The sequence below is a fragment of the Anomalospiza imberbis genome, chromosome 21 (assembly GCF_031753505.1).
Source record: "Anomalospiza imberbis isolate Cuckoo-Finch-1a 21T00152 chromosome 21, ASM3175350v1, whole genome shotgun sequence".
Taxonomy (NCBI): Eukaryota; Metazoa; Chordata; class Aves; order Passeriformes; family Viduidae; genus Anomalospiza; species Anomalospiza imberbis.
The window spans coordinates 4,854,840-4,882,794 of NC_089701.1; the positions used below are offsets into that span (position 1 = coordinate 4,854,840).

General features: G+C 52.5%; 3 protein-coding genes across 4 annotated transcripts in view; all 3 read right to left on the reverse strand.

The window, feature by feature from the left end:
• Nucleotides 1-4,488, reverse strand: part of ABL1 (ABL proto-oncogene 1, non-receptor tyrosine kinase) — a 77,851-nt gene extending 73,363 nt beyond the window's left edge. The window contains exon 1 of one of the 2 annotated variants that reach the window (XM_068211229.1): nt 3,433-4,488. In XM_068211229.1, the coding sequence (XP_068067330.1) occupies nt 3,433-3,568 (136 nt within the window). In that variant the 5' untranslated portion in view covers nt 3,569-4,488. The remainder of the gene's footprint in view (nt 1-3,432) is intronic. The other variant, XM_068211230.1, reaches the window with a different exon arrangement.
• A 5,046-nt stretch (nt 4,489-9,534) lies between these two features.
• EXOSC2 (exosome component 2) lies at nt 9,535-13,715 on the reverse strand. The gene is made up of 9 exons (XM_068211232.1): nt 13,521-13,715; nt 13,341-13,442; nt 13,221-13,266; nt 12,871-12,960; nt 12,698-12,763; nt 12,483-12,551; nt 11,448-11,624; nt 11,144-11,272; nt 9,535-10,327 (listed from the first exon to the last, which is right to left on the reverse strand). The coding sequence occupies exons 1-9, from the start codon at nt 13,643-13,645 to the stop codon at nt 10,247-10,249; spliced, it is 885 nt and encodes a 294-aa protein (XP_068067333.1). The 5' UTR covers nt 13,646-13,715; the 3' UTR covers nt 9,535-10,246.
• A 1,547-nt stretch (nt 13,716-15,262) lies between these two features.
• On the reverse strand, nt 15,263-22,877 carry PRDM12 (PR/SET domain 12). The gene is made up of 5 exons (XM_068211233.1): nt 22,610-22,877; nt 21,624-21,814; nt 20,490-20,645; nt 17,110-17,221; nt 15,263-16,187 (listed from the first exon to the last, which is right to left on the reverse strand). The coding sequence occupies exons 1-5, from the start codon at nt 22,821-22,823 to the stop codon at nt 15,805-15,807; spliced, it is 1,056 nt and encodes a 351-aa protein (XP_068067334.1). The 5' UTR covers nt 22,824-22,877; the 3' UTR covers nt 15,263-15,804.
• Nucleotides 22,878-27,955: the final 5,078 nt, after the last annotated feature.

The window sequence follows — 27,955 nt, forward strand, 5'->3', positions numbered from 1 at the left end:
GGCCACATTTTATCACTATGAAAGACTATGAAAAGGCCATTTTTGTTTGAGTGCTTTATCAATCTCTTCCTCATCTCAGCATCACGTATGTAATGATTAGAGTTCATTTTTTAAGACTTCAAGCGCTGCTTTTGCTTGAAGATACTGTTCTACCAACATGCTTTAGGGGATCTGCTCATCATTCAGCACAGCAACACCTCCACAAGACAGTCAGAGAAGGTGTGGTGTTTGCCAATCGCTCCAGTCAGCTCCTGCCAACTGTGGGATCACAGCTGAGCCCTCTGAGAACACACCTTTCTTTTCAGAAAGTTTGAGTTTTGTCGAAATTAACATTCTGGAAAGGCACAAGATACACTAGTGTGCAAATTTCAAGGTGCACTGACAGTGTCTTTCCCCTTAACTGTCTACTGGCCACACTTTTTTCTCAGCTGGATAGCCCCAAAAAGCAGTCACTATAGACTCAATTCTCACCACGAAAAGCAGAGAGAAAGAAGCAAACTTTGCCTTTATAATTCCTCTCAAGTTCAAGCTTGCAAGCAAACTGTGAGCTGGAGTAATCTGCATCAGAGTGAAATTTGTAAAATCCCAGCAAGGGCTACTCTGCTGCCCAGGGTAACGACACGAGCATGAACTCCAGCTTGTAAAACACCCTCAGTGGGGAAAGTAACAGCACAAAGAGAGAAGCCCAAAACTTGCCCATAGATTACTTTTTTCCCCCTTAAGGCACTCCTCAATTGTCAGCTCATGACAAAATTTAGAGCCTTTCTGCATTATTCTCACAGAACATTTGAGTACCAGCAGAGTTGATTTCTGGCCAGTTGCCTCCTTGGCTTTTCAGAAGCCTCTCGATGCGTTGCTTTGGGTGCTACGGAGAGTGCGACGACTGAGAAACAGAATTGCTTTCCTGAAAGTTTTGCCTTACACTGTTAGTATCTGATAATATTCACTAACCCTTTCAGCCAAAACTTGGTACCACTGAAACAATCCAGATCTTTCACTAAGTGCCTGCTGAAGGAGCCTCAGTAGAACTTCTCAGGTAATGGTCCCACCAAAACAAGATCATTAATACCTTTATAAAAACATAATCCTTCTGTTTGTTTTATCATGGGCTTTAATACACAAGAACTTCAGACAAGTACATTTAAGAATTCACCTGTCTCTAGGGGTTTAAGTGGCCCACCATGGAGTTTCTCCTTAAGCATTTCTTAGTTATGAAAAGCCAGAAACACAATTTTCCTGGGGCAAACCAGTTCCCACAGTGCAACAGAGAAACCAGATGCAGTGTTTGGTATTTAGAAGAAACTGTGTAATGATGTACTGAAAGGGAAAGGTGCAAATATTTAAGCCCTGAAAAAAAACACCAATCTTATTTTTGTGAACTACAGCCCATAGCACAATAACTGAATAGGACTGAAGGCATGAAATACTGATCTGTTCATTAATTATAAAGTATGTCAGTCTATGTATTTCAAAGGCAAATTACTGAAAGGAAAAGGAAGAACTTTCTAAAATATACTTTGCTCCCTCTTAATTTGTCCAGATTTTTAATATGTCATTTTTCAGGACAGGAGCAGCCCAAACTCAGAAGAGAGCTGAATAAACAACAGTGGTACTGCCTTCTACTGCCAGGACTTGGAAGAACCTTTTCATCCACTCAAAGGAAGAAACTTTTCCTCATGAGTATAAGCGAGGCTGATCTTTTGCAGTTCTCTCAACAGATGTCCTAGCCCTGATGTCCCCTTTCAAGTTTATTCTTTTCTAAATCAAGACACCAAGGTCTCTCGTGGACATATGGCACATGGACATTAGAGATGCCATTTTTCCTCGTGAATGTGCTGGGATCTGCTGACCTCAGGTCACACTGGCAAGAAGTTACCATCTGCCTATTGCTGTTAAGATGATCAAAAAAGAACGTTTCTGGCTTTTCTGCCACAGCAGAACACCAAAGGGACTAAGAACATGGTATTGCTTGCAGCAAGTGCTCTGGCTGTATCTCAACTGACCTTGAAACTCTGTCCCAAGTAGTAAAAGCAGGAACCAAACTGGGGGTGGAGGAGAGGGTATATCACAGGACTGAAAGCAAGGCAAAATCCAGCAGCAGGTTTAACATCAGAGAGCCAAGTTTGCCCTGATATTCTCTAACCTTCCCTTAACTACCTCAAGTTTCTTCAGTGCACAAACATTGTATGGGAAAATAAAACACTGAAGTAACTCAAAACAGTATTTCAGCAGGGCAGTACAAACATGGGATCTCTGTGTGTTTGTTGAACACTGCAGAGAATTCCTTGGGCCCTTCTAGAAACACAGAATGAGAAAAAGTTAGAAAGCAAAACCCTCGAAATGTAAGAACAAATCAAAACTTTTCCTCTAACTAGATTGTGTTCTCAGACAGCAAATATTTCAATTTTTAGTTCTATAAACATTACAGATGCAGTTTTGTTTTGTTCACAGATAAACTTCCTCTACAGGACAAAACTGTTGCAGAAGCTTTGTCAAAATCACATTCTCCAGCCAAAGACAGCAGCCAGCAGCACGTCACCTCAAAGAACATTAGAATTTTAAAAGTGTTGTGCAAAACCAAGGATTACTCCAGAGTTTAAGCAAAAACAATTAATTTCTGCACCTCACTTCAGTAGGGATGCCTTCGGTTTACAGTTTCTTTGGTTTTGGGAGGGGGATGTTTGGTTGGTTTTTGTTGTTTAAGGAAGAATTTGATGCAGTCATCCAATCTGAGTCCTTCTGAGGACTATTGAGTTTTTAATTTGGCTTCTTTCCTGAGATTCTGAACTCCCCCCATACTTTGGGCAGCAAGTGACAAAAGAAGGCCAGTGACAAGGTTGCTCTACCCCAAACTTTAGGCCTCTAGCACTTCAATCCATCACAGCACAGGATGAAGGTTTAACCAGCTCTGAGAAACTACTAAGCAAAGGTGTTTTAAATGCCACAACAAATTCTTTTCACAACAGCAGTAAGCTCACAAACTTTCCAAAATAAGGGTTTTTTTTCCCTTCCAAGTAGCAAAGTCCCTTCAGTAAAGATAATTAAAGAACACCTGTCACTGACCACAGCATCACCACTGGCTGAGGCTGGTTTGAATAATGACACAGACACCTCAAAAAGGATCAAACATTTTCCTAGATTTCAAACCAGAACATAACCAAGGCAGAAATGAGAAACTTGTACAATGTTAAAAAGTTACTTCCTTGCATTTCACCTCTAGCTGTACAATAACCTCACCCCAGGTTTCAAGCAATCTGAACCATGTATTTTCTTAATATACAATCACAGAAGATTTGCATTAAGCAGCAAGGGAAAGAAAACAAGACTTCCATAAAGCACATGTCTGTATCTGCTACATGGTCCTGGATAAATCCATATTATATGTAGCTCAGCAAACCAAAATTAAACCAAATACCAAGAGAAACTTCTCACCATGTTCCACGAAGACGTTGCAGTGTGGGCCCGCATGCCTGGATGACTCCTTCTTCCCTGCTCCTTTGATGAAGTGCAGGGCAGGCAGACTTGGCCTCCTTTGGTCCCCAAGAACTTTTCCAGGCTGCTGCCCCATAAAGTAACTATGGGCAGCCTTTCCCAGGACGAGAAGTTTTCGAAGAAGTCCGTGATCCCTGATCTTCCAGGCTGGGAAGGAGTTTTGAAGGAGAAGGTATTTAGGTGGGTGCACTGGCTGCACTCACAGTGGGATAAAGTCACTTGAGGTCAAGAATTAAGACAAATTCCTCCAATTCTCCTGAAGACAGCAACAAGGCTCCTTAGGTGACTTTATGAAAAAAAAAAAAAAAAAAAAGAAAAAAAAACCAAACAAACAAAACAAACGAGTAGAAGTTCCAACCGCTCAGCAATGACCAAGCATTACCAAAGTTTCAAGTTGCCATATGTAGTGTGTCTTCCACCGGGTAAAGGAGAATTAATTAGTTCATCTCACAAGCAAGAAACCACACATGGGCTCACCCAGGGCAGGAAACAGCCATTCCCACCACAACTAGTGTCAAGGTTTCTTTTTTTTTTCCTCCTTTTCTTTTGCATAGCATTGAGTTGGCGAAGGCCAAAGAGCCACGGATTTGGCTTCAAGTATCGCTGAAGTCCAGCAGGGTCAGGTGCGCTGGAACCATGTCAGCTCTCCAGGCGAAGCAGCAGCTCCGGGTGGGCTCCGCACGCTCCCTGGGCTGCAGGGATGGGACGGGGGCTCCTCGGTCACCGGGCTTCGGCTCCTTCCACCGCCGCTACCTCGGGGCCGGGGGGCCCGCCGGGGCCATGGCGGCGTCGGAGCAGCGCTGGGGCGGCCGGGCCGGCGCCCCGTGCCCGCTGCCTCAGGCGGAGCCGGGCGCGGGGCTGCGAGGCCGGGGAGCTCCGGGAGGCCGGTTCCTGCCCAGCGGCCGGGCCAGGGCAGGCGGGGGGGACCGCGCCGGCCGCATCCCCGGGCGGCGGCAGCGGGGCCGGGCGGGCGGAGCGGGGCGAGGGGCCGCGGGTACCCCGGGGCTGCGGGACTGGCGGGGGGCGGCAGAGGCGGCGAGGGAGATCCCGGAACCCCCGGGCCGGCGGGCGGGCGGTCACATCCCCTTCCGGCCCCTCCTCCTCCGCCGCCCCCGCCTCCCGCCCGGCGCTGCCCGATCCCGGCCCCGCTCCCGGCTCCGGGGACCGGCCGGCCGGCGGAGGGCCGCGGGGAGTTCCCGGGAGAAGCCTCTGAGGAGCGTGGCCGGCAGGGCGAGGGAGGGGATCCTCCCTTTACGCTGCCCTGGTGAGGCACACCTGGAGTGCTGTGCCCAGTGCTGGGCACCTCAGGACGAGATGGACGAGGAGCTGCTGGAGAGGGTCCTGCGGAGGGCGCCCAGAGGATTTGCGGCTGGAGCGTGTCTCCGATGAGGAGACGCTGCGGAGCCGGGCCGGGTTAGTCTGGAGAAGGGAAGGCTGAGAGGGGATCTCTGCAATCCATGTCAGTATCTCCCCGGCGTGTCCGAGGATGGTGCCAGGCTCTCTTCAGTGGTGCCCGGTGACGGGATGAGGAGCAATGGCCATAAACTAAAACACCAGAAGTTTCCTCCATCATGAGGAAGAACTTCTTTAGGTTGAGGGTGGCAGAGCTCTGGAACAGATGCCCAGAAAGGGCGTGGACTCTCCCATTCTAGGGATATTCCAAAGCCACCTGGGCACGTTCCTGTGTTACCTGCTCCAGGTGACCCTGCCCTGGCAGGGGAGTTGGACAGGCTGATCTCCAGAGATTCCATCCGACCCCAACTAATCTATGATTCTGTGAAAAAAAACCTGTGAAAAGGCCCAAAAAACTCATGTGAAATCCCTTACCCTTTAAAAGGGCCAGCCAAGTTGTTTTCCCACAGATCTGACCCTGCAGGGGTCTCAGAGCCTCTGGCCAGCTCTGGATCCTGGATGCTTGCAGAGATGGACAGGGAAGAAGAGATCCTTACTGGCTGAGCTGTGTGTACAGCCAGGAATCTGTCACCCTGCTTGCACAAAGGACTTCACTTCCTTATGAATGCTCTCAGCATACACAGACCTCGATACCAAAACCAGCCATAGAGTCCAGTGACAATTGAAAAAATATTTTATTGACCTGTTTTTGTGCACCATTTGGTACAAAGATGGATTTAAAGTCCTGAATTCTTCAGCAGGCACTGAGAGTTCCCTGAGCTAAAGAGCAGACCACGGTGCTGAAGATATTTAGTTTTTCATACATTCTCCAGTTCACCTTGGGAATATAAGAGGGTCAAGGCAGCAGCTTGAGGTCAGAGTGTTTTGGTCAAAGGTCTGTGGTTGCTCCCACTCGACAACAGGAGAACACACAATTGCAGTTCTGTGCCGTAGCCTCCTGTTCAGGGCAACCATCTGGACACAGAGCAGCTTGTTTATACTGACTCCTCCCTTGTGACAAATCCAAACACACTCCATGTCTCCTATGCCATATTCAAGGTCTGTGGCAGACCTGCATTTTTCATCTTCTAACAATAGCATCCAAAATGTAGCACTTCATACAGCCCTGCGGGATCCTCCATCTCTGCTGTGCCAGGCTGCTCCTGCATCACTAATTCTTAGTTAGGAGACTGAGCTCAAACCATTTCTATTGGATTTCTCCATCAATTGCTCAGTTTGCAGATACTGAGACTGGTTGTGCTGCACACACGCCCACACAGGAGAGAGAAATTCTCATGCTGAGACAAATCCAGGGTCACATCTGTTGAACTCTGCAGAATTTCTCCAGGTTTATCTCAGTAATGGAGATCAGCTCCTCACCAGGATGATACAACCACTGCTCAGCTCCCACAGATTGAAGGAAAGTGAGGAAATGAAGCTGTCAGCACAGGCCAAGCAGCCCAAGAGAAATTTGTTACAAAACCCAATACTCTCTTCTGGGTCTGACTGGAGCATCCTGGATAATCTCTCTTACCGTGGCAGGGCTGAAGCAGAGTAAACTCCAGAAGACAACCACAATAGTCAGAAAAACCTTCACCAAATTAAGCAGAAGTCATTGTAAATATGCAGGACCTCATAGAATCACAGAACTGTTTGGGTTGGAAGGGACCCTAAAGACCATCATGTTCCACCCCCTGCCACAGGCAGGGACATCTACTAGACCAGGTTGCTCCAAGCCCCATCCAACCTGTCCTTGAACACTTCCAGGGCTGTGCTGTGGACAGTACAGGTTGTAAATATGCTCTTCCCTGGTTTGCCTGAGATCTGTGCAGATGAATGCATTTACTTTTTATTTAACAGACCAGGTGAGTTTATCATTCAGGCCAACAGGCAGTTATTCCTTCTGATGCTGTGCAATCATAAGCAGCAAAGTGGGGCAGGTTCTTTGCCAGCAGTTCCCAGCCTTCCACTCAGCAGTTTCTCCAAAAGCATTTCCTGTTTCCCAGGGCACTGCTGTAGTTAATGTGGGACAATACACAGGCAGATGAGTCAGCTGGTCACTCCCAAATGTCATAGCAGGAGATACCTGCCTTCTTCCCCTTCCTGAAGGGTGTTACATGTTCTGGACCCAACCCTGCTGCCAGTTTTTGTGAACATGACTCTCATGTTAAACTTGGAAGCTGCCCAGTAGATTCAGAAATTGTTAGAGAAGACAGAGACAGAAAGTGGTGTGAATACAGAATAAGTGAAAAAAAAAAAAAAAAGCTACAGAGTGTTTTTTTCAGTCAAGCCTGTGTACATCCTACCATTTTTTTTTTGCAAAGAGATATGTCAGTACTTTTTCTGTTTACCTCCCATTAAGTGTGGGTTCTCACCCAACAGCTGCAGTGACATTTTCTCCATAACAATATCTTTAAAACTCAACCTCTTCACCAAATAATAAAACTTAGCATGTTAATTAACAGTCCTCAGGAACCTGAGAGAACCATTTCAAGATGTCTCTAATCTCAGTGGGATTTCAGTCTCTTCTCAGGTCTGTGCAAAGCTTTTTATTTGTACCACTCTCAGCTGAACAGCAAAACTGCACGGATGGTACAGAAGTAATGCAATAAGCAGCAGTAATTGGATTAATAACCCATTAGCACAAATTTAAAATCTCAGTGGTTATTCCTAGGAGAAAAGGAATTCTTCCTATTAGTATGTGAACACTGGCCCCAAGAAACAAGAAAATTCTTTTTGCAGATGAGTGATGTTGTGTTCTCATTCCTACAGGCAACACTCACCAGCAAGGGAACTAGTTACCAACTCCATTTCTGAGCACAACTGCACCATGTATTAACCCTGGAGGAGGCAACCCAGGAGGTGCTACAGCTGCTTTACAGTGTCAGACACTGGTGAACAAAGAAATTAGGTTGGGCTGAGCTGTTTTAATGCCTGCATGGGCCTTTTAGTTCCCCATATAAAAATGAACACTTATTAGGTTTTTACCACCCTGTTTTCAACTACTTTTTTTTTTTTTTCTTAAACCAGAGAAGCCATAGTTTCTTCCCTTTCACCCTTCCTGCTTAGAAGTTGCCCAGCAAAATCTCACAGACTATTTCAAGAATTTAAGGGGACACTGCTGTTGCTGGCTTGTTATTACCTGCTGCTGCAGAGCTGTGCTGGATGGGAACTGCCAGCAATGATCTTGCTGAATCCATGTTACAGAATTTAGGTCTTGGCACAGCACTGGCTGAATGTGGAGAGATCAGTAATTACCCCTCATGGTCACTGGGGAAAATACTGAGAACTTTGGTTCCCTCCCATCAGGAAAGATCCACAACCAAACCTCAGCAGCTGGTGTTCTTGGGTTTAAAAACAAAAGTACCAGGTATTCAGGAGTAAGGGAACTGGTTAAGTCACATGCCCCCCGCCCCCCATTTAACACATCATTAATGCCAAAATATCAGGAATCCTGCAGCAAGCAGGAGGAATCAGAAAGCCGAGAGCTAAAGCAGTCCAGATCTTGAGTTGTTTTTTAGCAGAAATCCCTGAATCTCCCCCTGTGGTAACAAGATAAACAGCTGCTAAATTACAGCATTGGTGGGGGGAAAAGTACTTTAAATGCAGATTGCTAAAGCTTTTTGAACCAGTCTTGTCCATGGAGGTGTTATGTGGCTACCAGCAGCCTCATGCAGACCTGAAAGTGTCAGCATCAAGCCTTGGTTTTCAAATTCCCCCAGTCATCTTGAGGATGTGATTGTTGCGACACTTTGTAGGAAATCCCCTTAAAACTCAAAAATAACAATTCCCAGGTCTTATGTGGAGCATTCCAGTGATACCCCCGACAAGTTCAGTACTATTCTCAGAAGCAGCACGGGCAGTCGTGCAGAAGCAGAACGGATTAGCCATGTCCTTGCTTGTCCTTAGCCCCATTATGCTTTAGGATTTGGGCAGCAGCGCTGGTGGCAGCCGTCCAGGCCCTGCTGTTTGGCAGGGCAGCGAGGCGGAGCTGCTGGCCAAGGGAAGTGCCACAAACGCGATCCAAAGGTGCCATCTAGTGCCTGCTCGGGACCACAGGGAAAGCAGCCCAAGCAACGAAGGGGATTTCTAGAGTGCGAATTTGCAACGTGCAGTTGGATTCAGGGACAACTGGGATAGGTGTTTTATCATCCTTTTTAAGAATTACAGTGCTGTGGTGCGAGGATATATTTGCAATACAAATAGAATACATATATAATAAAGCAGCTGTAATATAGCACCCGGAGCTGAGAGGATTCTCCAGGGAAAGCCTCACTTTCTTCACAGAGAACGTGACTGACTGCCTGCCAACACTTGGCTCAACATGTCCACCTCTAACCACCGGCCTGAAGATCTTCACCAGTGTCATACTGGGCTCCCTGTCATCCCCCAGTCACCTCTGCTTGACTCCAAGGGATCCTGCAGGGAGGCAGTGCTTGGAAAGCCACTTTGAACACCAGGCAATCCTTACAGAGGACCCTGTAAGGGCTGAAGAGGAAGGTCAAGTCCTGCTGGGATGAAGGGCAACAACTAGAAGAGAAATAAGACAGTGTAACCATTCCAAGTGTCCTAGCACAAGGAAACTTGAGCCAACCACAGCTCTTAAGCTAGGCTAAAAACAAGCCAATGCACACGCTGCTGAAGGACTGATTTGTTTCAAAAAATTTATTGAAATGTAAAATACCTAATACAAAACCATATTGGTGCCTCCTCAGAAGAGAAGCTCACCTCTCAGGCATAAAAAAAAAGACCAGTAGGATACACACAAACCAGGACATTGTTTGTCCACAGCTCCTGGCTCATATGGACAGAGACAGCCACATCCCATCTCATACCCCTGAGACATTCAAGTCATCAACAGCCAGACCCAAACTGTGGTTAGCAAGGCTGTGGATACTCCTGTTCTCTAAACACATGTGCCTGGATTTACATTCTTAAAAACAAGGGCTCTCAGTCAGGGGACAGACTGGCAGATCTGTTTCACAAGTAAATTAAAATCCAAATCATCTTCTGGGGAGAGAGAAACATCACAAAGCAAATCCCTTCCTCTCTGTCATTCTGCACAAAGTTCTGGGGCATTAGACACAGCAACAGGTATTAGGAGACATGTCCCAGTTGCATCTGATCTTTATAAAGGTCAGATATCAATTTTTCAGGCCGTTGCACTAAAAGGCTATTGTACTTAAGTACTACTTTGTACTAAAAGGACACAGGAGATATCCTAGGAGTGAGGAATTTTGGTGGTTTCTGAAGTGTGGAATGAATGTTGGGGACTAGAACACTGAAAAAGAACATATAATACTGAGAATCAAAGCTGCCATGCTGGGATTTCAAATGACTGCTCCTGGCCATGTGCCCTATCCTATCCCTCCGAATCCAGCAGCCTCTGTCGAGCTTCCAGAACGATCTCCTCTGTCACCTCTGGTTTGAGAATGTCCTTGATCTGCAGTGGAAAGAAGAGCAATATGAGCACCAGGAATCAACAACTACTTCTGCCCTCTGTGGGAAGACAAAGGTCCCTGACACATGGCAGCAACCAGCAAGGGAGTTTAGTGGGTTGTGGTGAAAATAGACCTATGGCAGAGGGTCCAAGGCATAATTAACTTTGCCAGTTGTGGATTCTTACAGAGACCAGAGGAAATCAAAGGAGAGGCTACTAACCCTCCTCATCTTCCCTGAAGGCCACACACTGTATTTGGGAAGGGCACAGTTATACTTCAAAAGAACACCTCATTGGAAATGCAAGCAGAATTCAGATCTTATTTATTTCTGGGAAGAGAATTGCCCTTGATTGTGCTGGCAGGAATCACAGTGAAAAGCTGTACAGCAAGAGGTCAAAGGGAGGCAGTCTTCCAGAGTGCAGGATGTGGATACAGACATGAGCCTGCTCTCTGTACAATACATGACATTTACTTTTTCATTGCTTCATAAAATGCACTGTACCCTCATACAATGCCAAATTTAATACTTTTCACAGGAATTAAAGGGTCCATAATCCCAGCAAGGGATACACAACATCTATCAAAAAAGGGACTGATCTCTCTTTAGGAATAGTTAGACTTTGCCAGAGGCAGAACCTTTCAAACTATTCCTTGAAACTGTGCAAATAACTTATGTTGTGCAGAAGAGGAGAGTTCATACTGTCACTCACTACAGGATGCTTTGGTAAGATGAAAGGAAACTCTGACTTCAGCAGCAACTGATGCAGCCTTTCTGTTCCCTCCCCTCAGTGTGGAATGAACACTACTGGTTCCTGTACCTGATGAGGAAGGGATGCTTCATAGCAATACAGGATGCTGGTGTCAAAGAGCATAATCTTGTGAGTAACCAGAGCCATGATGCAGTTTCGGAGCCGTGAGATCACCTCCCGGTCAGACAAGGGAACTGGCTGAGGAAGGACAGAGTAAAAGGGATGAATGCACAGGGAAATAATGCAAGTAAAAAAGCCTTGCTGTGAACCTAACACAAGATCCTGAAAGTCTCAGGTTACTCATGTGCCTCTGACTATGTCAGACTAAAAACCTTCACTGGCAGAAGAAGGCTCACGTTCCCTGAACACTCACCTCCAAGTTGGCCGTGTAGCCTCCGGCCTCGTCATCCTTCTGCTCCGGAGTTGGGTAGATCCAGATGAAGCCATTGTTGCCAAGGATCACGGATGCACCACAGGGCAGGTCATGGAAATGAGTCTTCTGGCGTTTCACAAGGGAGGGAGAGACCTGAACCAGCACACCCTGGGCAAGCTGGAGAGCAAACCACGAGGCTCAGTGTGAGAGACATCATGACCCGCCACAGATAACACCAAGTCACTGATACACTCTCACTCCATTCCTGGCCTAGGAACAACTCTGTTTTAACACCTTTTCCTGTGAAACAGTGAATATAAAACCTGCCTGCCTCTGGGAGCGCTGGCAGGATTAGCTAATGCCTGTGCAGCCCTTTGAAGATGAAGAATACTCTAAGTGCTTAGCACAAATGTTAATAATATCTTGATCGTAACTACACATCAACCATCCCTGCAGAAAAATGAGGAGTCAGAGGCCCAATTTAGCAGAACACTTTCTCTGGTAATCCAATCACTGTCCTTCACCCTTTGTGCAATAAGCACACTTCCCTTTCATCTTTTAAGTGCTAATACCCTTGGTCTGGTAATCCCAAACTGCAGCCTACGCTCCAACGGCCCCTTGGCTTATTTCAATGCACAAAACCAGAGATAAATGCCAACTGTGTAAAGCCTAAAATAGAGCCCTGGGGAGAGGAACAAGTCACAGGGGCAACAGCCAGCAGAAGAGGAGTGAGGAGATCTCTCCCCAGGATTTAAATCCCAAGTGGCTAGTGGGGGAAACAGAACTAGCAGGCTGAAACTGTGGACAGGGAGAGCAGTGGATCAAAGGGCAACTCAAGGACACCTCCTTTGCTTCAGGGAAACTCTGCTTGGTGGTCCCATGGAAGAGCTGAGAGTCTTCCTGTCCTGCAGGAATGGGTTATAACAACATCCTGCTCTACTTCAGAGCTTTTCTCTTAAAAAAGCCTCCAAAAAGCCTTATACAAGTCAGCTGGTGCAGAATTATCCCAGGATCAAGGGCTTTGGAATAACTCACCTTCCCATACTTCAGACTCCGGGTGTGCAGCGATACAGCCCCATCAGAAAATATAGACTGGACTTCTGCCTGTCGGTGCCACTTAAGGAAACAGGGTCCCTAGGGCTGCCCAGTGCCACCCCAGCATAGCTCTCACCCCCAGCCTGGCCAGCCAAGCTCTCCCTGTTCTTCCCATGCCCTTGGCTCTTCTGGCAATGGGAGCAGCAGAAGGATACACTGATGAGATCCCCTTCCTGCAGGTAGTCCCTCATTGCAAGCTCATCTTCTGCTGATTTCCTTCTCTGAAACATCACAAGAAAAGTTACGTGTATCCCAGAACGAGAAAACATCCATCATTGTGGGGGACCTTGAGAAGCCATGCAAAACACAACCAGCATGCAAAACTCACCAGCTCCCCACCAGGTAAATTTATAGATGACAGCAACAGGACTGAATCCAGCCTGGAATTTGTTTCCACTTTCCATCGCTTCTGCTGAACCTAAGGGGAAAAAAAAGCACCCAAACTTACAGGTACACACTCAAAAACTGAATGGGAGCTGCAGCTCACCGAGCTGCAGGAGGGGACAGCTCTGCTGGCTTCTTCCAGCCTCCTCCCGGTTAAAATCCACACGCTCCCAGCACCCTGCGCAGGGACACTGATGTGCGTCAGCGTTTTGGGATCCCGGGAAGCGCTTGGAGTCGGACTGAGCCACGACCACCCTCCTCCTCCACGGCACCGCGACAAACACGGGGCTTTACCTCCGTAATCCTGCCGACCACGATGTCGCCGATCTCGCCGTTGTACCTGCACGGAGAGCGGCGGTCACACACCTCACCGTGCCGAGCCGGGCCCCGCCGCCGGCCCGCGCCCGCGCTCACCTGGCCTTCAGCGCCCTGACACACACCAGCTTGTTCACCCTCTCCACCACGCCGGCCACCGAGGCGATCAGCTTGTCGTCCTCCACATAAGTGCCGTGGCCCCTGCGGAGAGACAGCGGCTACCACCTAAGCACAGCCCGAAGCCGCGCCGCCGCGCCGCCGCCGCGCCGCTGCCCGCACCTCATGTATCCCGTGTCCGTGGTGATCGTGTCCCCCGGTGCCACCAGGTGCTTCTCGCCGCCCCGGGGCGCGCTGGAATCCAGGGGCGCGCGGGCCGCCGGCAGCCTCATGGTGACCGCCGCCATCTTGGCCCCGCCGCACGCGCCTTCCGCCCGCCATGTTGGCTGCTGGCGAAAGCGCGCCTGAGGGCGCGGGCGCCGCCATCTTGAGTGAGGGCGGCAGGGGCGGTGACTGGGCAGCCATGTTTGTTCCTGGCAGCGAAGGGCCTCTCGGGCTTCGTTCCGGTGGAGCCCAAGGGAGGCCGCGGCCATCTTTAGTGCGGGCACGCCTCCCCCGGCAGTGACCCGCTCCCTCAGAACCCGCCTGGCAAACGCGGGGGTCGCCACGGGCCTGCCCCGGGGCTCACCGGGCCCCAGAGCCCGGGCCCGGCTGCAGTGCTGCGGGTCGAGGCGAGGAGCAGCACCCCCAGTTCGGGTGCCCCTCACACAAGGTGTCCCCCTGAGGGCCATCCTCTGACGCCCTCCCCAGATGGCCGGTGCTCACGCTTTGGCTAAAACATCCCCGCGGGACTCGGGACTGAGCCCTTCCCCTCGGCGGAGCTGTGCCAGCACGAACCGATACATGGAAAAGTTTCATCTGTTCAAGTACCGGTTAGTGTCTCAGGGCTGAGGAAACGCCACGGGAAAAGCAGCCCGCGGTGACCGTCAGCAAAGAGAGTCGCTTCCTTCCAGCAGGGCTTGCACCTGTACCCATCACGGCCGAAATGTGGGCCCTAATTCATGGAATGTGTCAAAGGATGTCAAGTAGCTGTGGCTTCAAAGAGGGACTCTACAAGTTCACAAGAACAGGGACTGGCACGGTGGAATCAGTACATACCACCCACTCCAGAGTGAGCCAGCCCTTACCCCAGCTTCCAGACCAGAACAAAAAGGCTTTTTTTAGCCAAAACCTGTTTTTTTTTTCCCCTCCCAGGTGCACTTTTTGGTCCAACAGATGACACCACATCTCCTCATTCACAGATTGTTGTGGTAGGTAAGACCTTCGCTCATCCCAATACCCACATCCTTCCCCTGGCACATAAAATAAAGCTCTCCATGCAGTCCCTCTTCTAAATGATAAATGTTCCAAGTAATTTTTATTTAGAATACAAGAGAGGTACAAATGTATTTACACTGTGTACATATACAATCAAATAATATATAATATCAAAGTCTTGTAAATAATGTTTACATAAATATTTACAAAGTTAAAGTGACAGGTTTTTTTTTTTTATGTTGTTTTTGTTTATTTTCTTCTGGAAGTGAAACACGGTTTGTGAGGACTTTATACATCTCAGACTTATAATTAATATTAGAATACCTTCTTTTAAAATTTATGATACACAGCCCTCCTCCGCAGTGTGGGGACTCCAGAGGGCGCTTAGAGTTGTCCTTGGGGACAGGGACAGAGCTGGCCCGGGGACAGGTTTTCTCTGTCCCCAGAGGGCAGTAGCTGTTCCAACCAAAATGTTCCCTCACAGCTGGGAAAGGGATGGGGAGAAGAGCTGCCAGTGCTGGAACAGGCACAGCCTGGCAGAGCTCAGGGTCCCCACACAACCTGCCTGTGGATGGGCATTCCCAGCTGGCGCGGTGTCCCCGCGGCACGTGGCCTGTCCCCTCTGCCCACAGCACGGCTTGGAGCGGTGACAGGCCCCACTAGAGCGCTCTGGCTGGAGCAGGGCGGGCAGAGGCGGCTCGGGTGCACGAAGATGCGAATGTTCACTAACTCGGGGCTCCCGAGGAGGGAAAGGTGTCCCTTGGAAGGAGCCACCGGGACCAAAGCCACTCCCAGGGCAAACAGGTGTGACTGCGGTGGCCACATCAGGGCTGTGCCAACCTTTCAGTGGGGCACATGTCTGCTAGAGCAGAGGAGGACGGATCAGAGGAATTTTTCTTTCTACCAAATTATCTGTAAAATCCTCCATGACTCCTCCAGGCCCAGCTTTTCGGCTCTCCCAGTCCTCCCCCAGTGCGCTGGCAAACCCACACAGGACATCCCACTGCATCCCTTCTCCCCTGCCAACCCCAGCGACCACCAGCCACATCTCCCTGGGGATGATCCCCCACAACTCAGCTGCAGAGCCGGGGGTTCCCCTCCTGCCGACCCCCTGCAGTCAGCGATGCCCAAAAACAACCCAACACTACTCCGAGACACAAAGCAGCTCAGCCAAGGGTCACCCCCCCTGTTCATTGCATGTCTCAGCATCAGTCTTTGCTGTCCCAAATCCTGCTGCCGTACCGGGGCTTCACAGCACCATGGTGGGGATGTGATGGGCCAGGGAGGCAGGGTGGGGCACGGGCAGGGCAGGCGAGTGGGCCTGCAGGGAGGCATTGGGGGGCCGGTGGCGGGCACTTTTCTGGTGCGCCCGCAGCCCTGCGAGCTGTGAATAGGCACTTTGGCAAACCTGGCACTTGTAGGGCCGCTCGCCCGTGTGCAAGCGGACGTGGTTGCGGAGGGTGGAGGACTGGCTGAAGCGGCGGTTGCAGAAGCGGCACACGAAGGGCTTGTCCAGGGTGTGGATGCGCATGTGGGAGCGCAGGTTGCTGCGGGAGTTGAAGCCGCGGTGGCAGATCACGCAGCGCATGCGCCCCGTCGTGCTGGCCCCCGTCTCCACCGCGTGGAAATCCTCTGGGGACGACAGGAGATAGTCAGGCGCTGCCCTCCAGCACAGCAGCTCACCCCACCCCAAGTCCCTGGGGTGCTGGGTGCTCTGGAAAGCCCCCAGTGCCTTCTTGCTGGCTCCCTGCTGCTGAGGTCACCTATCCTGGGCAAACTGGCATCCAGGCTGGCTCTTAGGATTTTGGGATGCAGCCAGTGCTGGGAATGAGCAGCCAGATTTAGTTGAGGGGAATGTTCAAGCTGAGCTGAATGAATCCCTTATAAATGGACACAAAACCAGTTTTCTTCTCCCTGGGCTGCAGTAGAGCTGGAGGAGGTGGGTGCAGGAACTCTCAGGAACCCCCAGTCACACTGTCCAGCCCCTGCCCCAGTCCCAGCTTCTCCCCTCGCTCTGCTGGGCTCAGACATGGCTCTCTCAGAGTGGCAAGCAGAGTCAGGGAGCACAGAAGTGGCTCCAAACACAGCCTGAGCTCTGCTGTACCACAGAGAAGCACCTCAGGGAGCCACTGAGACAAGCGGAGAGCAGAAGCTCAAGGAGAGAAAGCCCTCCTGTGTTGGTGATTAAGATCCCTTAAATGCAGAGTGGGAGTGTAGAGGCTGCATCCCCTTGGTGTTTCACTGAGTGTTGGGGCTGCCTTGCACTCACACCCTGCGCTGCTCCTCCCTGCCTGGCTGGGTCAGGCAGCAACTGCCAGCGCCCCACCAGCAACAGCTGCGGGCAAGCTGGCCTGGAGGCATCGCCCTGAATGACTGAGGATCTGCTCAAGCTGTGTGAATCATTTCATAGTCCCTGTGCTTGTCCACAGAGAACTGGGATATCTGACGTACCACTGGGATGTCCCTGCCTTGTGCCCGCCCAACAGCCTCAGAGCTGGGCACAGGGTGAACAGGCAGGGGTGCTGCACCCCTGGCTCTTTCTGATGTTACCTACCATGTTTGTTCTTCTTCTGCTCCTCTTCCAGCCCTGGCACACCTGGGATGCCCAGGAAGGTGTTGTGGGAGTTCCCATACCAGACCAGCAGCTCTTGGTCTGGAGGAATCATCTAGAAAGAGAGATAAAGAAAGGGTTGTTGGGAGGGGCGATGAACATCCATCCCTGTGCTGATCCATTCAGACCTACTCTGGCTGTGCCCCATTTCTGTGAGATCCTGATGCCATCTGGGACCTGCCAGCTGACCCCAACACCCACAGGCGGGCACAGAACAGCCCAGGATGTAGCACTGGAGGTGATGGCACAGCTCAGCACCAGCACAAACCACTCCAGGCTCTCCCCCAGGCTGGGATACAAGCATATGGGACATGGAGCCCCCGCTCAGGACTCCAGCAGAGCATTTTATCTTTGGACAGAGCCATCAGTACCCTCCAGCTGCAGGGCACAGCAGCACCTCCCACCCACCCCTGCTGGGGCTGATTTTAGAAGGTGGAAATGCAGATCTGCCAGCAAAGGGCTCATCAGCCTGCGGAGCAGAGGAGAGCTCGGAGCTGCTGTCAGAGACCGTGGCTCAGATGTGAAACGCTGCTTATATCCCCACCAAAGCTGCAGTGCCTGCAACAGCCCAAGGACAGCTGCAGGAGCAGGGCAGGGGTTTTGCATCATCCACGCTCCCGTTTCCCTGCAGTGATGGCACTTCTCCTGTCCCTGCTGTTCCTGTTCTGTTCCTGCATGGCCGGGGCAAGCGGCCAGGAAACGCTGCTCAAGGCTCCCCTCGTGCAGCAGCCGTGGCTGGAAAGATGGATCCTCTCAGACCAGTTCAAACAGCACTAATAACATCTTTTTTTTTTTTTAATTATGTGTTTTCCCTAGCAGTCCCTACTGTTAAGTATCTGATTAATAAATAGGAATGTCCTGTGTTTTGGAGGATCGTTTTTCTGTACACTGAGCATGTTAGATCCAAGTAAAGCATCATCCACATGAAACACAGATGCTAAGTTCAATCACCTCAGCATTGAAAATATGTTGAATTTAAAGCATCTGAAATCAATAGGAATTTGACTTCATATCTTTGTCCATCTGCATAAAGACCTCACTGGGCTGCAGAGGAGGAATTTGGGAGGCAAAGGAAGCTGATATCCTTTTGCATCCCAAGCTGATGACACTATTTACTCTTAACAGAAAAATTAGTCATTTTTAATACAAGCAAATAAAATATTGCTGAAAGGATAAAACAAACTACATGGGTGCATACATGGGTGTGTTTTTTTTTCTGCTGAAGCTGCTGCAGCCACACCAGCAGCAGGTGAGCACCCATGTGCATACATCCCAAAGCAAATTCAAATTGCCCCCCAGGAATCCTGTGGCCTTCACATCAAAGGCCAAAACTTTCTGCCTTTGCTTTATTTTCCAGCAGCAGCAACTTGGTATTGCTGAGAAAGAGGATGGGAAAAACAAATCAGCAAATAAGTGCAGGAACAGGCAAAATGCATTAAAATATCTAAGGTAAATAGGAAAAAAAAGCACCAAATCAGTCTGGTTTTTTGGCATGTAGGTGAGAAATGCATCCAAAGAGATGGATTCCCTGGCTGGGAATCCCCCAGGGCAGGTAGGGGATGGAGGGTGACAATGGCTATGCATGGACACCTCTGGTGCTGAGCAGGGCAGCAGGTTGGTGTGTGCATGCCCTGCCGAGCTTCGGGAGCAGTGTGACAGCAGGGACCCTTCATACCCACCTCCTCCCACACATCACTTGGGGTTCAGCACTCTCAACATCTCAAATTCACTGCTTGTGCCAAGGGAATTAAATTCATCCTGCTCCACTGCTCACTGCTTCAGCCCCTGGAGCAAGCCTACAGCTGGATCATGGCTGTACCCAAATATTCGCTCACCCACCTCCTTGTCTGTGCCTGCACAAGGTGTAAAAAACACAGCTGTGTTCCTAATTACACCATGGCTGCCTGGAATTATTTTACTTATTTGCATAATTTAAGAACAGTAGTAAAAAGTACTTAAGATGCTGTCACAACAGGCACAGCTGCCTACAGGAATATCAGGTCTTAAAACCAGAAACACCTGAAGCCTGTTGTCCAGCATGAGAACAGCAGGGAAGTGCTTGGAGCTCATGGGAAAGGTGGCAGAGCCCAAAGGGTACACAGGACTCTCCAGCAGGAGGAGAGAATATCTGATCCTCTTCCTACCCACCTATTCTCCTTTGCCACCCCACGGCAGCAATCCCTAACCCAGCCCTGCTGCTTGCTCAGTGCAGGGTGGGCTGTGGTCCTGTGCCATGGAACATTTGAGTTTGTGCTCCTCCGTGAGCCAGTGCAGGAGCCTGGACAGATCCGGAGAGCTGCCCGTGCCCACAGAGCCAGCAGGCACTCGTGGTCATTCCCAGCTGAGACCCTCTCCCACTGCAAACGCTCCTCAGGTGAGACTCTGAACCCGATACTGGAGGGGCACAATCCCACACTGCTGGTCTGGGATGGACTGGGACGTGTCCCCTCTTGTGACTCTTTAAGCCAAAGCTGCTGCACAGGGCCATCTCCCGAAGCCACCACATTTCTCCACCTGCAATAGCGTTGGATTATGGGGACACTGCCCGTAAGCAGGGCTGGTCCCCACCATCCCCCCGCTCTGTCCCTGTGTGATTTGTATGCACGTCACCAATAATGCCAGGGAGCCAGACACCCACTTCCATCCCAGAGCCTCCTGTAGGGAGCTGTGGGCACCCTTCAGCCATCACCCCACTGCACGGCAGCCTGTGCCACCCCAGGACCCTGCCCCTGCTCCTGTGCCACACCAGCACAGACCAGCACTTCATGCAGGAGCACAGGGATGAGGAGGCAGGAAGAGCCCCTTCCCCACAGTGTAAAGCCCGGGGCACAACTGCACCAGCACCACTCCCTGTCCTCTCTGTGGCTCCCTGCACAGCCAGAGTGATGCCCAGGCAAAGCAGTGTGGAGTCAGGCACAGCCTGTGCTCAGCACCTGGGTTTCACAGAACCCCCCAAACTTTACCCTGCTATAAAGGAGCAGACTCTGCACAAAATCACACTTTTTCAATACAGCGTCCAAGCTCTGTCCTTACCCAAAGCCCCATATGGGCCAGAATTGCAGCTCTTTTCATGCTTTACACCCCAAACAAGGATCTACTCTCGCCCTGTTCAACACACATCACTCCATGAGCCCACAGAAAGGGGGCAGAGAGGAGAAGGGACCTTTGCTACTCCCTGAAGCCCATGCAATGGCCCTTCCCTATGGTTTCTAGCTCTGCTGGTGGATCTGAGTGCCAAGGATGGAAAAGCTGCCGTGTCCTTCCACAGACACCCCACCAACAACCCAAAGAACAAGGGAGGGAGAGTCTTCAGCCCCACTTACCTCAATGGCCTTGTAGAAGATGCTGTTCCCGATCTGGACCACCTCGAGGTTCTGCTCCTGCTCGTTCCGTGCACATTTGATGTAGGTCATCCAGCTGCGGTGATCCTCCTGGCTGGCGTCGATGAAGTACCGCACTGTGCCGTCCTCGTTGAAGACCTGCGAGGGCAGAGAGCGCTTGGTAGCAATGCTGCCCACAGTGGGCTGAGCCCCTCCACCTCCTGCCTCTGGGATAAAGCCCCTGGACAGGGACAAGCTCAAAGCCAGCACAGCCTCAGGGCTGAGATCCTGACAGCAGCCGGGAGATGCTGGACCCTTCCTGCTTCTGGTGCTGGACTGCGGCGGGGCTGTGAAATGTGCCCTGCTCTCACTGGCGTGGCTGGTTCTGCCAGCCCCTATGTCCCTGGATAACCCAACTCCCTTCCTCAGTCTCCCTTCTCATCAGAGCCCCACCAGCAGCTCAGCCCTAGAGGAAGGGGCTGTTCAGCATCCTGCAGCTGCCATGGGAGCGGGAGAATCCCTGGGTGGAGGGGGAAGGTGCATGCCAGGCCTGGAAAGATGCTTAGCCAGAAAAGATGAGGCAAGTTCCTGATAGGCATAAAATTATAATAATAATTAACAATAGTTAAGAAGTGCAACTCTGAGTCAAACAAATCAAAAAATAGGAAAACCCTCCCTACTGGCTGTGCATTGGTGCACAATGTCCTGGGATCTCAGATCCCCCCAAACTCCACAGTTTCATTTGGGATTAACCTCACCAGGGCCGGGGCAAAGCAGGCAACAAGGGACAGGGCAGAGTTGTTTTTGTCCACTGTGGCTAGTGCAGGCGGCAACCAGTCGGGTGTTCCACCAGGACAGGATGGGCAGAGCAGGGCAGGGTGTGATCCGCCTGCACGGGACACGAGCATCAGCGTTTGGGGGCTCCTCTGTGGGCTGGCTGCACCCCGAGGGCTGAGGAAACCTCGTCCTTCTCCTGCAAGTGGTTCCTAAACCCACCTGCCCAGATATTTGCATGAATAGGGAAACTGAGGCACAAGGATGGTGCTCGATGGTGCCCAAGCACGGCACAGAGCCCCAGCACCCCATTCCTGCTTCTCCCCAGACCAGCCCGGGCTCGGGGTTCAGGGTGTTCGTTACCTCCCACATGAGGTTGTTGTTCTTGCACAGGTCCACATGTTCGGGGGAGATGACCCTGCCCGTGAACGGCCCCATCTCGGTGCCAGCCTTGATCCAAGTCTTGGAGAAGATGCCGAGCCCTTCCCCGGGGATGGAGCTCTGGGCGATTATCACTTCCGACGGCAGCACCAGGCTGGAGAGCTTCTGCACCTCTGCGAGGGGGGAGACCAGCTCAGAAAGGGACAGCGGTGGGGGAGAAGGGGGAGACCGGGGGCGGCGGGGACCCCGCCCAACCCCGGCCCCAGCCCAGACCCCGGGGCTGAGCCTTTTAAACGCCCAACCGGGCTCCCACAAAGCGGTACAAGGTTCCCCCGGGGCATTGAGGAGGTACCTGGGAAAAGCATCCCGGGCTGGGCGAGGGAGCGGGGCTGGGAAAGGAGGTTAAATGGTGTCTATTTCAGCCCATCCAGCAATTTGTCATGCTGTTAAAGTGATCTGCATTCATTAAACTCAACTAGAAAGAAATTGCTAATTCTAAATTCATTAGTCCTTTAGGAATGCTGTAGCGGTACATTGTGCCTGAATGGCGCGAGGGCTTGTTTAAAAGGGCCCAGGAATTCCTCTTACAAAATGGGGAGATGAGATGGTTGACATATCGTGAATGGAAATGGAATTAGCCTTCATGGTAAATTAAGAGAGGAACAGAAATCCGAGAGGGGGAAAAGGGAGCTGGGACGCCCCGGCGATGCCGGGGCGAGAGAAAAGATATTGTCCCGGGCGGCTGAATGCGGGACGGCCCCGGCCCCCCCAGCCCGCGGTTTAAGTGGGAACTTTCTCAGGTCAAGCCCAAGTTAACCAAATGAATTTAAAGCCCTTTTTCCCCAGTCCCACGCCTGGGGAGAGCGGGGCGCCGGGACCGCATCCCGCCGCCGGACTCCGGGAGCCGGCCCGGGGCCGATGGGGGAAACCGAGAGGATCGGGGAGGGTCCGGGGGGGGGGTCACTCACCTCCGGAGAAGGACTGAGCCAGGACTTCGGCCGTGAAGGCTGTCTTGGGGCTGCTCTTCTCCTCGAAGAGCTGCTCGCCCAGGACGTTTCTCCAGCGGCCGTAGAGGAAGCTGTGCAGGATGTCGGAGGTGATCACCTCGGCCAGCGAGAGCCCCTGCGGCTTCAGCCCAGGCTTGAGGACCAGGGCCTCGGCGGGCAGCACCGAGCCCATCATGGGGGCGAGGCGGCGGGGCCGAGCGCGACGGGGCCGGGCGCGACGGGCGGTGGGCGGCGGGCTGGGCTCCGTTCGGCTCGGCGGCTCCCGCCCGGCTATATATGAGCTTCATTGACCCTCCTAATTGGTTATTAATGACCTCCCTGACGTTGGCGGAGAGACTGGGGCTGCCGGAGCGAGGCGAGCCGTCGGAGCCCCCCCCCTCCCATCTCCTCCTTCCCTCCCCTCCCGGGGGTGGGGTGGCTGGAGGGAGGGAGGGGCACGGCGAGCGCACACACACACACACACACACACACACACACACACACACATACACACACACGCACACATACATACACACACACAAACACGCAAACACACACAGAGGATACACACACCGACATACACCCACCGATAGACACACGCACCCGCTCGGCCCCCTGCACCTCCCGGCCCGGGCAAACCCAAACCCGGGCACCTGCGGCCGGGCACGGCAGAACAGCAGCGGAACGGGCAGAAATGTCCCCGCCAGTGTCCCACGGACGGGGCGCACCCTCGGGCACGGTCCCGCTCCCCACCTGGCCCCCGCGCTCGTTTTGGAACTGAAACGCTGCGCTTTGGGGCCATTGAACACCACAACGAAATCGGCGGCCCCGAGCCCGACAGCTCCCGGTGCTCTGCGGCGTTTGGCCCTCGCAGCCCCGGGGGAACGGGCTGAGGCTCCCGCAGTTGGTCCCGACCGTGCTCGGCTCTCCGCTGCCCCCCGCATCCCCGGCTTTCCCAGCCGGGACCGGCAGCACCGGGAGGCTCCGGCGCTGCTCCCCCAAATGCCGGGAGAGGATTCCCAAGCACCGGGAGGGTCCCGGGACCGATCCCCGCTTGACCCTAAGGCAGGGCTCACCCGGCTGCCGCCACCAGCCCGGCCGGTCCCCAACGCCACATCCCCGCGGGAATTGTGCCCAGGTGTGGACTGGGGACCGCTCGTGGATCCCCGGTCTCCCTGCAATAGCAACCATGCCCTGCCGTGTCCCCCCAGGGCCGGACCCGCGCCCCGGGGAGGCTGCAGCATCTCCGGGGCTCTGCCGCCGCATCGCCCCTGTCCCCGCGCCCGAAGGCATCCCCCGGCCAGCCACGGCGCCCATCCCCGCCCTGCCGAGCCCTGGGGAGCTCCGCAGCCACCTCTGCTCCCCAGCAAGGTGGCATCAGAGCGGTGCCCCCAAACCCAGCGCTCCCCTCGGGGCCCGAGCTTTGCCGGCTCAGTAAAGGGTTAAACTTTCCCGGATTTAAACCTAGTCCTGCTGTGTCGGAGCTTAGAGCCCTCTCCTTAGCCTTGTTCTTTTGATTTTCATGGGGACGAGGGGCTGTAAGGGGCTGCGGGGAGAAGGCTGGGCCCCCAAGGTCCTCAGGCGCTCAAAGGCCGGTTCCCGCACCCCGGAGTCCCGGCAAGCCCCGCCGGGTCTCACCCGGCGCCCGGAGCAGCAGCCAAGCACAGCCCAAACCCCCAGCCTATCCCCTGGGTGGGTGTCTTATAGGGTGAAACTGTGGAGTGTCTTCCGGCCTGGGTGAAATGATGCTACAACGTATGTGCAATTATTTCTATTAATCTAATCAAGAAGCAACGCAGATGTCAGGAACCCACCCAAACCTGCGCTTGCTTTCGGGTCTTAGCCCGGCGAGAGGCCGCGCTGTCCTGGAAAGGAGAGGTTAACAACCTGCCAGGGATTTGTTGGGGGTTTAATAAACATTAAAAAAAAAAAAGTTTATTTTATTTTTCTGGACTTTGGCTAGAGGAGCCGTCAGAATATTTCAGCCTTGCTAAACATAACGCATCAGGTGGAAAGGTTCCCAACACCGGCTCCCTCCAGCCGCCGAGGCAAGCCAGTCATCGGATTGCTTTTTTTTTTTTTTTTTCCTTCCCCGTTTCCCCAGGAAAACCCTTCAACCTTCAAGTTATCCCGGGACAAAAAAATAATAGATGCTCTTGAACCCCCTGCGGCTCCGGTGCGGACTGCGCCGAACCCCGCTCCCGGCTGCGGGGGCTCGGCGGTGCGGGGGGGCAGTGGTAGAAAAAGGTGAAAAAAAAATTCTTCCATTTTCTGCGTGGTTTTAAATATCCCCAGCTGTTTCCCAAAGCTTCTTCCCGGTCCTAGGAAGGTGCTTTGCTGTGTGTTCCCCCCCGCCCCTACCCCCTACTCATTTCTCTTTTTTAATATCGCAGCTATCCCTCCTTTTTAACATTTAAGAGGAAACAAGTTTAATATTCATGGCTGTTAATAGAGAAGGGCCATTATCGCCGCCCCATTGTTCTGAGCCCCGCACAATGCTGCTTGTATTTTCATGTGTATATTCCCAAAGTTCCTTCTGAGCGTTTAGTGAGCACTTTAATATTCATGGGTGTTAATAGAGAAGCCCTCAGTATATTGGCATATTGTTGGGAGGTGTACATATTGGTCTGACTCTGAATAGCCACAGTCCTCTTTTCTTTTGCTCTGTTTTGCAGGGTTGATGGGCCAGGAGTAAATGGGCATTTTTCCCCCCCGTCTCCCCCTTACAGAGAGAACATCTTTATTCCAGTCCCAGACTTTCTGGTTTCCCATTCAGGACCCTCAGAAATAATGTCAGGCAGAAGAAAAGTGGAGCAAATCAATCTTTCATGGTCTTTTTGAGACCAATTTGACATCCATGGACTCTTCTTTTCTTTCACAGCCTACAAGGGGATGGTCAGGATCTGGACAAGGTTGGGGTCTGATGAGGGGAGACATGGGATCATAATGCAGCAAAGAGAGAAAAGAAAAGCAAAACAAGAAAAGATTGCAGGGATGGGGTGATGGAGGAAAAATGAGGGTGAATGACAGTGCAAGAAAGGAGATTAGAGCCCAGCAGCTGCTTTTTGGGGGGCGGGGGGGAGGGGGGAGCTCTCTCCCCTCTTCCAGCCCTTCGCATGAATAGGATTTGAACAGAGCGGAGATTGATTTATAGTTATTGCAGTTGAACATTTATTGCTCTTAAAGAGTGGCGGGGAGAAAAGAGAGAAAAGGGGTTTGAAAAGCTCCTTTCTGTATTAAAGAGGTATCAAATGAAGACTGCTGAGATAATATACAGTGGCCAATGGGAATTTGATTTGCTTTAAAATTTAACTCTTGTGGGGCCGCTGGCGATGGAGCCGGGATGCGGGGATGGAGCCGCCGCTGCCCCGGGCCGGTGCAGCCGCGATCCTTTCCTCAAACCCCGCATTCGCTGCCCGGCTTCGCTGCAAAGATCTGCGGCGGCTCCTGTGCGGCGGGGAAGGGCTGCAGCGCGGAAGGGGGATTAGTGCTTCGTTAGTACAATTTTGTATTATTTTCTTTTTTTTTTTTTTTCCCGTAGAGGGTAGAACTCAGGAGGGATGCAGAGCTACGAAAATAACCGGCGCAGGGAAGAGCCCTTTTCGAAGATGAGTTTTTCTTGCCCTAAAACTGGAGGTTTCTCCTCTCCGGCAGCAGAAACGCGATCGCAGCCGAGTCCCCTCGGGCGCAGAAAGGAGCCCATTGTTCAATGGGGAGAAATACATTTTTAGCGGTGATTGAAAGCTCCCCTCTCGTTTGAACTTTAGAAGAAAGTCCCTGGCAGGGAAGAGCATCCCCCTCCCTCTGCCCCAACATCTGTTTGGAGCAATCCAGGCTCTAGGGCAGAGCCGGGCTCTGCCCCCTCCCAAAGTCATTAAAAAGATATTAGTTGAGCTGAGAAAAGTCCAGCGCAGCCCCCGATCTGGGGTGGGGTGGGCTGGTATGTGTCATTAAAAACGATTTTGGATTTGCCAGCGCTAATACGAGGCGAAGGGACCATGGGGTCTGAGTTCAAAAGCCCCCTGGCCCCGGCCTCCCCGCCGCGCCCTGCCCGCTGCCCGATGTCCCGGTGCCCGGTGCCGGCGCAGGGCGGCCCGGCCGACCCCATCACCTGCTCCGTGCGCCCCCCGAGCGCCGGGAAAGGGCGACGGCGGAGAGCCGGGCTGGGAGCCGAGGCGGTCAGCTGCTCCGGCCGCAACCTCCGCGCCTCCACGGGCTGCAAATGCCCCGGGAGCCGGAGGGAAAGGGGGGCAGGAGGGATCATCGCACCCCTGCGGGAGCCGGGGGAGCCGGGGCAGGAGGGATCATCGCACCCCTGCGGCTGCCGCAGGAGCCAGGCGCCTCCGAAGTTGCTAAATGTGTCATTTATTAAAGCATTCAGGGGGCTTTTCTTTGGCGTTTGCTTGCAAACTCACAAAGGCCGAGCTGCTGTTTGGGGGTCTTTTCTGATGGAAAAAGGGCTCGGAGACCCCCGGCACAAAAGAAATCCTGGCAGTGCTTTCAATGGCCAGGACTCAATGAGGGGGACCCTGCGCGGAGCGGGCGGGGGCGAGGGGCCGCCCGGTGCTGCCTGAAAGGCAGGCCTGAATGTAATGGGGAGATCTGCGTTTATTTGTTGGGATCACATTTAATTAGCTTAGTACAACCCTTGAAAGACAAAGGGACCTCAATCTGGATCCAATCTGAAGCTCGTTTGGAGAGCGAGGGCTCCTGGAAAAGTCAAAAGAGAGAAAGGAGAAAGAAAAGGGAGGCTGGGAGAGAAAGGGGCTGGGGGCCCAGCCAGGTGACTGGCACGCGTGAAACAAGGGGGCCTTTTGGGCACAAGGCAGGGCTCAAAAGGGAGGGAGGAAAATAGCCTCTTCCTCAGGTTTTACCTACTTAAACCCCCTGAAGGGGCTGGAGCTGAAAAGCGTCAATGGGGGCTAAGGAGGCTGCAAAGCAAACAGCAGCACTGGAGAGGGGCTCCGGCCCTGCCGCCGCAGCAGTTGGTGACACTCGGTTATGGGAATGTGCCCAAATGTTACCTGCGCCCGGGAACGCTCCCGCCGGCGGAGCAGGGAGTGCAGGAGGACAAGGCGAGGACAAGGACATGCCCAGGGCGAGCCTGGGCTGAGGGGGGCCGGCGGATCCTTCTCATGCTCCCTCTGTAGGGTGGGACTTCCCACCTGTGCCTTCACCCGCCCCACGCAGCACCCCTGCACCATCACTTGGGGAGCTCCATCACGGGCCAGAGAGGCCGTGGCTGGGCTGGGACACCGAGGAGGGTGCACCCATGGGTGCAGCCCTTGCTTCAGAGCATCCCCCGGCATCCCCCATCCCAGTGCCAAC